Source organism: Xyrauchen texanus, chromosome 2 (genome assembly GCF_025860055.1).
Source record: "Xyrauchen texanus isolate HMW12.3.18 chromosome 2, RBS_HiC_50CHRs, whole genome shotgun sequence".
NCBI classification, from domain to species: domain Eukaryota; kingdom Metazoa; phylum Chordata; class Actinopteri; order Cypriniformes; family Catostomidae; genus Xyrauchen; species Xyrauchen texanus.
Window position 1 is genome coordinate 8,788,819 of NC_068277.1, and position 14,994 is coordinate 8,803,812.

Genomic DNA, 14,994 nt, shown 5'->3' on the forward strand with positions numbered 1-14,994 from the left:
CCGATAATTGCCAAATGTGTTTTTAAAAGGCGATTTTAAAGGTGCATTTAAAAATGACTTATTAATGTGCTGTTTTATTGCTTCGTTAAATTGAATTTTAAACATGAATTAAATATATAATATTTTTAATGCACAGTTTTATTGTTAAATATAATTAGATTTACATAAACACATTTAAATGGGTCTATTTATTTGTCCATTGCTAAATTTGTTTTAATTATTCACATTTTATTTTTAAATCAATAGATTGTTGAATACCACAAATATTTTTTTTTTTTTAATTTAATTCATTGTTTTCTTTAAAAAAAAAAAAAAAAAGGTTAGAGTGAGGCAGTTACTGTGGAAACGTATAGGGTATGCGGTCACCAATTAGCAGACCACGGTCCGGGACCGGACCCCAGCTTGGTTTCATCCGGATTGCGAGGCATCATGACCATTTTTCTAGGGTTTTTATGGGCAGAAATGTGAAGCTTATAATTTTGTAAAAGCACTTTAATTCTTGTGTTAAACCTCCTGTAATATTTTAGCTGAAACGTTGTTTAAATTGTTGTTTTAGGGGTTGTTGATTTTACATCGTTATGACAATGAAGATGGAAAAACTGGCTATAACTTTACACACAGAAAATGTTAGTAAGTGGTTTTATCACACTAAAATCACGTTAACACGCATTTTGTTCATGTCTTGTGGCTATGCTTTTGAAACAGTATTTTAATGTTTACTGCCCATTGTATTGTCCTCACTGTAACCCATATTTGTGCTTTTTTTTTTTATGAAAAGAAGGTTCGAGTCAAAATTATTTTTGTGGTAAGCAACATTATGCTACAAATGCTGTCGATTGAGTTCCTCCTCTCTTGACCTCACCTCTATGGATCTAGTGAAGCGCCACTCATTTCGCCACCTAATGGCTGTTAACGTTAATGCAAGACCGTCGTCAGATCGAACTTAACCTAATGAGGATTTTTTTATGGTTAGGTCAAGGTAACCATAAGACTGGCATGGAACTGGAGATGCTGGCATAGCTGATAGTGCCTGACCTTTCTTTAAAAAAAATTATGATTTCCTGATTGTTGGGCATTGTTTCTGTGACAAACGGCATGACTAGACTATCTGTGAACCCCTGATTTTTTTTCTTCCCCCTCGTATTAAGGCTATTTGTGAATTTATCTCAATTAAATTCATTAATGTAATAAATGATGCTCCTAATATGCTATTTGCTTTTAAACGTGGGAACTGAGTTGCCCTTGCGTCACCTATTTGCTTGTCTTATCTTGATTATTCCTTTTATAAGTACACTTTGGATCTCCACCTCGGAAAGAAAAATATAATGCATGTACAACAGTGGAGTTGTGAATTTAACTTACATGGAATATAATTTTGGATGGATTCAGTCCACATCTTAATCAAATCACTGTCTTAATCAAATGGTAATAAGTATCCTGTCCAGTAGTCTCAAACCAGCCACGTGTCACACTGAAGAAAAAAATCAAGAGGACAAGTGTGCTCTAAGACTAGTAGTAAGGCAACCATTCCAGGAACATTTATTAGTAGACTTCACTGCCCTCAAGTGTTGCTGTATTTATTTTATTTCTGTTAACCATTATTAGCTAAATGTACAGCTAACATAAAAATCAATCTTCAATCTAGGAACAAAATGTATAATAAGATATAAGATACAAAACTGAATTATAGTATATTAAGTTTCAAGAACACTTTTTTTACATTTCCATTTATGCATTTGGCAGACGCTTTTATCCAAAGCGACTTACAGTGCACTTATTACAGGGACAATCCCCCCGGAGCAACCTGGAGTTAAGTGCCTTGCTTAAGGACACAATGGTGGTGGCTGTGGGGATCGAACCAGCGACCGTCTGATTACCAGATTACCAGTTATGTGCTTTAGACCACTACACCACCACCACTCCAAAGTTTTTCCCCACAAACTACAAGACAATACAAAACAATATTTACCCAGATCTACCCCATCAGTTAGCTTGTTGAAGGTGAGGGTCATACAGGCAAGACATACAAATATTTCTTTTGTCATATTTATCCTGCATGAAAAACTCCATGTCCTCAATTCTCTCAAAGGTGAAAAGGAAGGGAGCCTGGATTTTGTCCTCATTCATTTCACCTTCATAGAAAATAGTGTCAATAAACAGGTCCCGCATTGTTATGGCCAACAAGGCATTATCCTCGTTCATCCTTATGACCTGTAGTATTGAACTTTCCCAGCAAAGTGGGTTCGGTTCTCCCCCACCCAGTCACAGGCGAGCAGAATCCGTTTCATCACCGCCATGTCCTTTGTGCAAAAAGATATGACATTTCAATAATAATGTAATTAGTCAAGTGCTGCTCAAACACTTATGAAACAGGAAAGATTACATAAACAAACAATAGTCAAACAAGACATAACTATTCCCTGTACATACATGGATTCTCGTACATGGGGTGACCTCCATTACGTCTGGCACAGATAGGGTGACCTCCATTACGTCTGGCACAGATGGGGTGACCTCCATGATGTTTAGATCCGGTTGGATCATTTGCTTGGTGACAGACTGTTGGCTTTGAAGAAAAAGTGACAAAACAGTCAAATTGGAAAACGTTCCAGTGTGCATTATTTTTTATTTATTACAAGTGACCTGCATACTGGGAATGCACACATAAAGTATAGTTATCAGTATCATACCTTGCCAGAGGAAATGCCTGTAGTATCTGATGGCACCATCACCTCCTGATTACAGGCATGTCAGACTGTTAAAAGATGGCAATTGAAAATCTTAAGCATAAAATGTTAATTGTGTTTTCAACCCTTTTTGCGGAACAAATAACCAGAAATTGAAAAATCAAAGGGCTTCCCAAGGGTCACATACAGGGCATACTGAAATACAAAATCAAAACTCTGATGTTACATTAACAAATGCAGGGTTTAGCACACACAGAGACAATGGTATAGCAATTATAAGACCACTTACCATCAACATGAATATCCCACAGTCAGTCCCTCCAAGCTGAAGTGGTGCACCCTGTTAATTAAGAGTGGGCTAAGACCATTTTGTACATACAGTATATAGTGTACTCTGAATGCATTATATGATGACACTCCTCTGCTGATATTAATGGTTTACATGCAAAGAAGTTAAAAGCTGTACCTCACAGTCTCTCATTAAGGACATAGTCCAAAGGCCAGGTGAAATTTGATTGGCTAATTTCTATGATAAAACAATAATACAACACATTTAATTATTATACAACAATATATCTTCTGGAGCGGTCACATGTAAGCAGAAAACAAAGTTGATCATATTGTATTATTCCACGGTCTGTCTAAATACTGGATTCTGATTGGCTGGAAGGTGGTGTGCATTAAAACAGTTTACTGCACAGTTTGTTCCAGTCAGTTTGCATAGATAAACACTTAGCAATTGTTTAATGGAGACATGTCTGTCTTGCTTTGGCATATGGGCAGTGCCAGTAATTCATTTTAGACTCATATGCTGCTATTCTGCTGCCCAGTCTGCTGTGTTCTGATATCTTTGGCTCATATATTGAAAATGACTTTTTAGAAGGAGGCCCTCCAACAGTCACCTCAACAGAAAGTGGAACACCTGAATCAGCAGCTGCTTTTTGGCGGTTTAAGCAACTTCGCTTCCTTGCGTCCCCAAATATCATCGCAGTATCCATTTCTGACAGCACCTCCTCCTCGAAAATGATGAATGCGGTGTCCATTCGAGGGCAGATGAGCAAAGACTTTAGATGCATGCACTCATAAGGAAGAATTCCACTCCTGACTGCAAATTCAGCATTTGTCTTGCATTCATCCAGTTCACAGATTAGGTTTTGGCTTGCACCCCATGTTTTTTTTCTGAACATGTATAGGAGAGCAAGGCTTAAAGAATGATTTATCATTAGCAAAGATGCCATTTTTGGCATCAATGCATTTGCATGACAGGTGCCGTTTAGTTGAAATTTCAGCTATTTTCTGTTAATGTGAACCAGCAAGTTCCTTTTATTTATTTGAATGCCACAGTGTGTCCAAGTCACCCTGACATGCAGCCGGACGCATAATCCTACTACTGACGATGGTGCTGCTGAGGTTAAAGGTGGTGCTGCTGCTGGAGGTGGTGCTGGAGATGGTGCTGATGCTGGAGATGGAGGTGGTGCTGGAGATGGTGCTGCTGCTGGAGGTGGTGCTGGAGATGGTGCTGCTGCTGGAGGTGGTACTGATGCTGGAGATGGAGGTGGTGCTGGAGGTGGTGCTGGAGATGGAAGTGGTGCTGGAGATGGTGCTGATGCTGGAGATGGTGCTGCTGCTGGAGATGGAGGTGCTGCTGCTGGAGATTGTGCTGCTGCTGTGGGTAGAGGCTGTCTAGATGGTGTATTTTTGAAACTTGTCATTAGTTTAATCAGAGCATCCCTTCTGATTAATGTTGACGTGCAGTAGCAGCAGTGAAAATGTGTTGCTTGTCAGCAGTCTAGACTGCACTTTATGCACTTTAAATGTGATATTTCAGTTTTTCTTTTTTAATAAATGTGCAAAAATGTCAACAATTCTGTGTTTTTCTGTCGATATGGGGTGCTGTGTGTACAATAATGAGGAAAAAAATGAACTTAAATGATTTTAGCAAATGGCTGCAATATAACAAAGAGTGAAAAATTTAAGGGGTCTGAATACTTTCCATACCACTGTATATATATATATATATATATATATATTTTTTTTTATTATATATATATATATATATATATATATATATATATACTTTTAATTTCTATTGAATGTGTATTCTATAATGTTTGTATTGTTTACTGTACATTGTATATTATTGTGTTGTGTAAGCATGTGTACATTTGATATGTAAATTGTGTTGTGTAAATATGTTGTTTATTGTTATTGGTATATGTCTCGTCACTGTCATGACTGCTATGTTGCTCAGAACTGCACACAAGACCATCACATACTGTTGCACTTGTGTAATTATTTGTTGAGCAATCTACATATTGGCAAATCACATATAGTCACACACAATAGAACTCCTTTGGAAGTTTGTTTTTCATATTTTAGACATACTTCATTATGTCTTCATCTATGCTACATTTTCTGATAAAATATGGCATGATTAACAGAAAACACAAAGAGTTTGGATAAATTTGAATTATTTACTTAATACATGAAGTATCCTTGTGTGCAGAAGTATGTGAACCTTTGGGATTCATACTTCCCAATGGTTTTACAATGCAAGGAAATGCTAAATGGAATTATATTTTCTTACTTTCAAACTCTAGGGAGAAATGAGAGAGGCCAAAAACATGCAAAATAACTAAAGGGTTCATAACTTTCGAACATGATTTACACACACAGACAATAATTGAACTCTACAAGAAATTTACAATTTACAGCATGTATTTAGGATCTCGGTTTTGTGACGCTAACGTTAACATATTCACGCTTAAACATTCAGGGACTCTACAATAGCTAACATTAATATTCATGTCGAGATATGTCCAAGAAAACATTTTACACCACGTCTCAAAGTTCAGTTTATCTTTAAAGTTCAGCGTTTACATACTGGTATTACGTCGAAATGCCTGTGACTGTCCGCCATCTTTCCAAGTCGTGCCGTGCGCGTGCGCTCACTGCACGTCCTTACGAACTTACGTGTAGCTCCTCCTCCTCCATTACGTTTAGTAAGCTCCACCCATTTGATCTACAGTGAGCATCCTCTCAGTTCATCAGGCGCTCATGGGTTCAGGTCTCGGTTGTCCAATCACTGACAGGAATATGTTTTTCCACTTTGCTCTGATTGGACAAACGGTCATTACGTTGACTGTGGGCGTTTTTTGTCGTTACATCACTATTAACATCAGGGCAGCGTGTCGAGTGGTGAAGCATCACCTATATCTGTAAGTATTTTTTAACTATTTTAGCAAAACAACTGCTTTCATAAATTGCCATTAATTGTTTAGGTAGATATTTCAAAAGTCATACGTCGCAATTGCAGAATATTACAATCTCTGAAATAATATAAATTTAGTACAACGTTTCTATTATCACGAGTGCAACCTCTTATGCTAGTTTATGAATAGAATATATATATATATATATATATATATATATATATATATATATATATATATATATCATTTTATTTGTAGAATGACTGCACAGTAAACTAGAGACATTTTAGTTTAATTTTATTCTGCAACTAATGCCTGCATCAAGCTGCATGATCGTTGAATGTAAAAATTAAAGCTTTACAGTTATGTAATTGATACGACTTTAATCTTTCATTCATCGAAGTTTTTCTTAGCACTAGTGTCGTATTTCACTTTCCAAACCGGTTTAATATAGCTTAAGATCGAGGATCACCTGTATGGGTGACGTAATGTATGTGACGCACAGGTGTCACTTGCACAGTTGTCAATCGAAACTACTGACATTAGGTTATTTTTCAAGTTCTTTCATAACGTTAATATGTACAATTTATATTATGTGCACCCACAACTTTTAGTTTAGTTTTTTTTTCTTTTCTTTTTTTTTATGTATTTTGTTGTTGACTGTTACTTTTTACTCTACTGTTTTGAGCATCAATATAAAAAAATATAAAAATAAAATAAAAATCGAAACTACTGACGTTATATGTGCGTTTAATGGTGCATATTTCTCTGCAAACTTCTAATTATACCATGCAAAAAAGCCTTTGCTGATGATAACTTCCTCATATCAGTTGGAGAGATACTATAATGTGGTTGCACTAAAGGTAATAAACCTTGACTGGCTTATGCATATAATATATATAATTATTTAATGCATTGTTTCAAACCATATACAAAGCTCACGAATTTGCACTGATGTTTTTAAGCATTTGCAGCCTTCAGCCTCTAATGCAGATAACCTAATCATAACTAGCTTATATATAACACCTAAATCCTTGTGTGTTATCTCTGTTATCTACAGTGAACTTTGTTCTCCCCTTACACTTCTTTACAGGGAGTTTATTTTTATTCTCTTATTGTTTTCTAAATTTCATTCCCTCAGGGATTCATGACTGCGCCTGAAGCTGTAAGAAAGCGCCACAAGGCCAGCTCCAATGGAGCAGGGGCTGGGGCGAAAGGCCATGCTAAGGAGCCGGCACAGTGGGGAAGGGCATGGTAAGTCACTGTTCAGCTCTGACTATATAGGTACAGCTTTTAGTTGGATGTTACAGGACGGTGCTCAGAGTCCATACAGATTATATGTAGATTATTGCTCAAGAGCTTTGTAGAGGATTGCAGTAGTTTCAGTTATATACTCAAGGGCGTAAATTTGAGGGGGAGTGTGTGGAGTGGGGGGGGGGGTACTTCACCCCCACCCCACCTTGAATCTACTGCCCAGCGTTATACTGAATAATAATCAGCTATGTTCAACATTTAAACCTTTTTAAAGTGATATATTATTAAAACTTGTGTCCCGGGACTCAAAAATTTGTATTTTTTAATTCTGCGTATGTGATCCAGCACAGATCTCTACATCTAGATGAATAACTAGATGCATTATGAAATTGTGTTTGACATCATTTTTAGACAGCGGCTTTTTGCACTAAATTTAAAATAGAGAAAAATGCAAATAGCGATAGATGCCCTTTACACGAAGTGTAAATAAATAATAACAAAAAATATCAACACAGTGTTAGATGCTATTTACACCTGCTATTTATATATAGTGGCAGATATTATTTACACTCCTAATTAAATATTAACATGACGTATACTGTAGGGGAATCACTGCAGTGTGTTTATTAAGAGACCCATAGACACCCTACTTCAACCCCTATCTCTAAACCTAACCTAACCTTACAAAAAATAACCATGGTTTTACTACAGTGACCATAGATTCACCATGGTATTTTGTAGTAAAATCATAGTAACCACAAATTTAAACATGGTTACTATATTAACACCATATTACTGTATTAACACCATGGTTAATTGCTTTAAAACTATGGCTTCCACCAAAAAAATACACAGTTACTACCCTATTACTATAGTAAAACCATGGTTAATTTCACCCGGATCAAACTTCTCTCTCAACTCCCCGACATTTTTTTATTTATTATTAAAAGTAGTATTAAAGGAAATATTAAGAGTGAAAAAAGGGTGGGGGCCTGGGTAGCTCAATGGTAAAGACGCTGGCTACCACCCCTGGAGTTCGCGAGTGCTGAGTGACTCCAGCCAGGTCTCCTAAGCAACCAACCAACCAAGCCCGGGGAGGGTAGAGTCACATGGGATAGCCTCCTCGTGATCGCTATAATGTGGGTCACTCTCGGTGGGGCGTGTGGTGAGTTGTGCGTAGATTGCCACGGTGGAAGGGGTGGGCCTCCACACACGCTAGGTCTCCGTGGTAATGCGCTTAACAAGCCACGTGATATGATCAGGGGGGTTGGCTGTCTCCGGCGCGGAGGCAGCTGAGATTCATCCTCCGCCACCCGGATTGAGGCGAGTCACTACGCCACCACGAGGGCATGTTGGGAATTTTACGTTCCAAAGTGGAAAAAAGAAAACAGGATGTGAATAAGTGGTCGATAGGGGGAGTTGAACCGGGACGTCCGCTTGATGAAAGCACAACCACGCCATCTTTATACACTACGCCATTTCAGCGACACCTTGCGGCGCAGTTGGTCTTTATTTCTGTGTTTCCACCAGACTATTTGTGTGCAAATAGTCGCGCTGTCTGTGGCAGGAGCTATTTACACCTAGTGCAAATAGTCACTCTGTTATTTTTAGCAATCCGTATAGTATGCTAGCCCACTGGAAGAAACATAAAACATAAAGTGGTGAAAATGCAAAGAAAGTAGGTTTTAGACTTAAAGGTGCACTCAGTAAATTTTTCTCACAGGACATGTAGACTCTAGTCATATCAGTAACCTTATAAAAGCTGTTTTATTCTACATGGAGAGGGTCCCCTCATGGGAGCTGCCATGTTAGAATCACAAGACCAGCAAATACCACTTGCTTAATCTTTGTAACCACACTGCTATTGGACACTTTCTCTCATGGATTAAATGAATCATGGCTGACTGTGCATAGTGAAATTCCTCAATGGCATCAGTAAATAAAAACTATTGCATTTGGATGATGCTTCATCCACACCACTAGGTGTCAGTGTATGTCAAAGACGGCCGAGTGCACCTTCAAAGCATTACCGAGTGCACCTTTAATAGAGCTGTTCAGTGTGTAGTCCAAAAAAATGGGTTCCGGGTTCACCTACAATTGACATCACGGCTGAACAGCTCTATAATTGCTTTCATTAGCAAGTCATTAACATACATCATGTTATTGTATATATTTAAAGGTGTATATATATACAATATGTAAATCAAAATTTAACAGCATTTCTAATCTGAAAGTCCATGAACTACTGATATGTTAAGTATTATCTAAGGTAATAATGTTTGTTAATATTATCAATGTAAATAATTAAGTAGTGGTGCAGTGGTCTACTGATATGGGACATTTCTAAAGTGAAAAAAAAAGAACACTTATTGTATACAATATTTACGCAAATTTGCATAAACTTGAAAAGAAAACAGAAAGTGTTGACTATTCATTTGGGACCGTTAGCACTTCTAATCGGCCACGGGAACACAGTTATCGGCCAATGCCGATAATCGCAAAATGGCCAAATATCGACGAATTAATCGGCCTGGCTGAAATCAGTTTAACTCGGTTCAAATGAACATTTTTAAAACAATGTATAATCTATTAGACTGTAGTTTCAAGGGTCTACTTTCTCATAAATATTGACAGTATTTTCACTAAATCTTACTTGACTAAAACTAGACAACCCTCTGCATACTCCACTGTATATTCTACAAACTCAACTCTGTATTAAGGTAAATCAGTTATTATTGTACCAGTCCCAGACACAAGTAGATACTGGATTCATACAGCTACAGCACATGTAAATAAACAAAAGTTAGGGAGAGAATATCAGATTATCATTATCAATAACAATACAAAGAAAACCAACGGCATAAATCCCAGTAACCAATAATCATTTATTAAAAAATAATTTCTCTGTGGGATATTTTGTTAAGTTATGCATTTAAACTGTCAACAGTGATTTACAGTTCACAGATTCCTTCATAAAAAATGCACATTTCCTCAAATATCCTGTTGACTCTAATGTTGATCTTCTCTTGATCTTTGTAGGGAGGTGGATTGGTTCTCTCTGACATGTGTGCTCCTGCTGCTTTGTCTGGCCCCTTTCATTGTCTTTTTCTTCGTCATGGCATGTGATCAGTACCAGTGCTCCATCAGCCACCCTTTACTAGACCTCTACAATAGTGATGCCACCCTGCTTACCATCTGGAACCGTGCCCCTTCCTTCACATGGGCTGCAGCCAAAATCTATGCCATCTGGGTCACTTTTCAGGTATGGAGAATTAAATCGGACGTGACTTGATTTGAATGGCTTTGCACTAAGGTAAGGTTGTCTCTACACTAGGTGGTGCTGTACATGTACGTTCCAGATTTCTTGCACAAGATCTTACCTGGCTATGTGGGAGGAGTTCAGGATGGTGCCCGAACACCAGCAGGTGAATGGATAAATGGGTTCAGATCTGTTTTGTTCTTTTCTTTTGAATAAATTGTTCAGTGTACCAAAATGTTTCAAATACATAATAGTATAATATAGTTTAGATGTGCTTTTTATAGGTTATTCAGGAGCGTGTTCTAGTCTGTCAAATCTAGTCTGTCGTATAATGTGGTTGTGTTGCTTTCAGGTCTGATTAATAAGTATGAGATCAACGGTCTACAGTGTTGGATAATAACTCATGTTTTGTGGGTGGCCAACGCTCAATACTTCCATTGGTTTTCACCAACCATCATCATCGACAACTGGATCCCTCTGTTGTGGTGCACCAACATCCTCGGCTATGCCGTGTCCACTTTTGCTTTCGTCAAAGCGTACGTGTTCCCTACCAACCCAGAAGACTGGTGAGAATATAATAGTTTTATAACATTCACAATGTGTCTGTTTGTTTTATGGTGCATTAATATTGATTAAATGTCCTGTTCTTGTTTGGCTCTTGCAGTAAATTCACCGGCAACATCTTCTATAACTACATGATGGGGATTGAGTTCAACCCTCGTATTGGACAATGGTTTGACTTCAAGCTTTTCTTCAATGGCCGGCCCGGTATCATAGCGTGGACTCTCATTAACTTGTCCTATGCTGCCAAACAGCAGGAGCTGTATGGTTATGTGACAAACTCCATGATATTGGTCAATGTTTTGCAAGTGAGTCATCAAACCACTAGATGGCACTACAAAAAAAGCTAGAAGTACTGGCTAAGACAGAAGTACTGCTGATTTATGATTTTTTTACCTGTTGGACAACAAAAAATGACCTTGCATTAAAGGCCAATATCTAGGGACTACAAAGAGTTACAAAAACTTTTTACTGTTCTAACAATACATCATTACCATTTAACATTGCAACCAGGTGGTCAGTTGGTTAAAGCGATGGACTGCTAATCCACTGTGCTCTTCAGTCCCGAATCTCATCCACGTCGGCTCATGGCTTTGGTGTTGTAAAGCATCATGTCGAAACGTTATGTGCAGAATTCTCTCAAAGGAATTTGCATCACAACTTCTCCAACTACACCACAATATAGCAATAGGACAAACACAACAGGACGAGTAGTTTAGGCGATGGACTGCCTAAAGCTGCACACTGACGTGTGGGTTCGAATCCCATCGTCGTCACTGCTTTGGTGTCGTAAAGCATCATGTTGAAATGTTATGTCCAGTATTCTTTCAAAAGTACTTGGGTAACAACTTATGCTTTAGCTTGCAAGTAATAAAAGCTATCCAACTACATGATAATACACTGACAACAGGACAAGGTGTCTTGGTGGTTAAGGCGATAGACTACTAATCCATTGTGCTCTGCGTATGTGGGTCCAAATCACAGTGAGTTGTTTTTTTTTGTTCTTCGCCTGGCGAAGAAATGCCTTGACCAAATAATACACAAGGTTTAGATCATGTGCCAGAAGCCGTTGCAGTTACCAGGACCAGAACAGAACTTTAGTGGTGGCACTAAAGCACAGAAAGCCGTTTTGACCGATAACATTAAATGCCGAAGAAACTTGGAGGAAATCTTGAACCAGCACTAAGAATGTGAATCAAATGCATTCAAAACTGAAAAAAATAAAAATAAATCTCATATGGGTTCTCTTAACATTTCAATGATATTGCTGCATCACTGCCTTGCATCCCCTTTAAAAATGATCTGTCTTAATAATTTATTCCATATTAATGCATTGTTTGGCCTTTGCATTTAATCTTACATGAGTTCTCTTATATCTCTAATATAATATATATCATGCCATATATGTTCGTCTTCTCCAAATATGAATAATATTAAACTATTGCTGTGACTTGCAGTGCACTCTCTGTGCCTTTGAATACCAAAAACAAAATCGTTATTGCTGTGCATCCCTAGTTATTAATTTCAAACATCACTCATGCATCAATTTCACGTTTTGTTATCCTTGATTTATACCATAAATGCTCCTCATTCTTCTCTAAGGCCATCTATGTGTTGGACTTCTTCTGGAATGAAGCCTGGTACCTCAAGACTATTGACATCTGCCATGACCACTTTGGCTGGTATCTGGGTTGGGGAGACTGCGTCTGGCTTCCCTTCCTCTACACATTGCAGGTGTGTATCTGCTCCGTATTTTCAGCACTTCGAGATTGGATCCATTTTAGTGGATCCCTCGCCTCGTGTTCCTGAAATTGATGTTAGGATCTCTACAGACATTTCATGCCTTTAACTAATATTAGTCATGTCTTGGGAGAGTCTCATTCAGTGCAAGTTACAGAGAAGCTCACCTCCATTGTAATGCTAGATTAGTTGGTGCTGAGTACTCGATTACTTGTGCACATCCCTAGATTGTACCCACCGAACTTGCCCATCACCCATCTTTGTTCCAGGACCTCAATTAATGACATGACATGTTTTGATGTGCAGGTAGTGTAAATCTCAGCATTCCTGTTCTTTCTTGATTTTAGGGCCTTTACCTGGTCTACAACCCAGTCCAGCTTTCCACGCCCCATGCCGCAGCTGTGCTTATTTTGGGTATTGTGGGATACTACGTCTTTCGCTCAACCAACCATCAGAAAGATCTTTTCCGTCGCACAGAAGGCAAATGCAAAATCTGGGGTAAGAAGCCCACCTTCATCGAGTGTTCGTACCGCTCAGCCGACGGCGGCATTCACAAAAGCAAGCTAATGACGTCAGGCTTCTGGGGAATGGCCCGTCACATGAACTACACGGGCGATCTGATGGGATCGTTGGCATACTGCATGGCCTGTGGCTTTGAGCACTTGCTGCCCTATTTTTACATCGTTTACATGACCATTCTACTGGTTCACCGTTGTGTGCGCGATGAGCACCGCTGTAGTAACAAGTACAGCAAGGACTGGGACCGCTACACCACGGCTGTGCCCTACCGCCTGCTGCCTGGTATCTTCTAGAGAGATTGCATTTCAACATATCCCAGACTGCCGTGTTTTAACCACAAAACAACTTTTACAGGAGTCTCAGTTAACAGTGTGTGCCTATGTATGAATAGAAGAGTTTCCAAAGATTATTTTGAGTGAATGTGAGCGTGTATGTGAAAATATCACTACAAGATTATCAATGTGGCACAATGCATTTCACTACAGATTGCCATTTTAAAAGACTCAAGATACTGTGAACTCATGGCTTAATGCTTTTGCATTTGATTAAGCTCTACAGTATATGGTAATTCAATATTGCACCTCTCGTGGAAAAAAGTTCTTCTATTTGTTGTTTTTTTGATAAGCAGGAAAACACATTGTACACAGTATATAGCTCATTATAGTTGAAAGGGGTAAAAGTAAGTGTCAGATGGAGCTTATCATTTCTATTCATATTTTTGCTACCAGACACACTATTCACACTACACAATTTTTACCTCTTTGTTTTTGCTTTTTCTCATGGTGAAAACTTATTATACCTAGTGTTCAACAAATAAATATAAAGCATAACTGTTTAACATCTTCATTGAAAGTGTATATTTCTGTGTGGTCAAACAGTTTGGGAACCCAGGATGATTTTCTGTATCATCAGCAGCAGGTACAAGAGAGTTTTGCGAATGACAGCTTTTTTAAAACTTAAAATTATTTTTAATTGTTTTAAAATTTAAAATTAAATGACATATTAACATTTATATTTGACCTTTTCACTGAAAGATAATTTGTGTGGTAAAGTGTCACTTGGGACAGCTATATAAAATGTAAAATTATTTAAATAGATTTCGATTTAAGAAAATAAATAAATTATTTTGTTTTGCATTTGATTGACTAAAAACATACATTTCACAAAAAATTAAGAAATTAAGGCATGTAGGAGAGCAAATTAAAATTGATTTCCTAAAATATTTACATTATATTTTACATTTTCACTGAACATTAAATTGTTGTGGTAAAGTGTCACTTAGGACAGCTATTTAAAATGTTACATTATTCCAAAATGTTTTTGATTAAATAATTGAAATTAAATAAAACATTTTTTACATTAAATTGATTACAACCCCAATTCCGAAAAAGTTGGGACAGTATGAAAAATAATAATAAAACCCCCAAAAAAGATTTGTAAATTATATTCCCCCTTTGCTATATTGAAAGCACCACAACTAAACATAATGATGATTTCCTTGAGAATTTCAGTTTTTTTTAATGTACTGTCATTTCAAATCAGATGAATGCAACACGCTCCAAAAAAAGTTGTGTGTTCAAACTGAAACCACACCATTTCTTCTAATAACACTTATTAAGCATTTGGGCACTGAAGACACAAGTTTGTTAAGTTTAAAAAGTGGAATTTACTCCCATTCATCCATTATGCAGGTCTTCAGCTGCACAATTGTATGAGGTCTTCGTTGTCGGATTGAGCGCTTCATAATGCTAAGATTGGGGCG

The 14,994-nt window shown here is 37.7% G+C and overlaps 1 protein-coding gene across 1 annotated transcript; it reads left to right on the forward strand.

Annotated features, from left to right (window-relative positions):
• The first annotated feature begins 5,863 nt into the window (after positions 1–5,863).
• dhcr7 (7-dehydrocholesterol reductase) lies at positions 5,864–14,053 on the forward strand. The gene is made up of 8 exons (XM_052152310.1): positions 5,864–5,905; positions 7,041–7,153; positions 10,193–10,415; positions 10,488–10,578; positions 10,765–10,978; positions 11,077–11,281; positions 12,576–12,707; positions 13,061–14,053. The coding sequence occupies exons 2-8, from the start codon at positions 7,047–7,049 to the stop codon at positions 13,523–13,525; spliced, it is 1,437 nt and encodes a 478-aa protein (XP_052008270.1). The 5' UTR covers positions 5,864–5,905; positions 7,041–7,046; the 3' UTR covers positions 13,526–14,053.
• Positions 14,054–14,994: the final 941 nt, after the last annotated feature.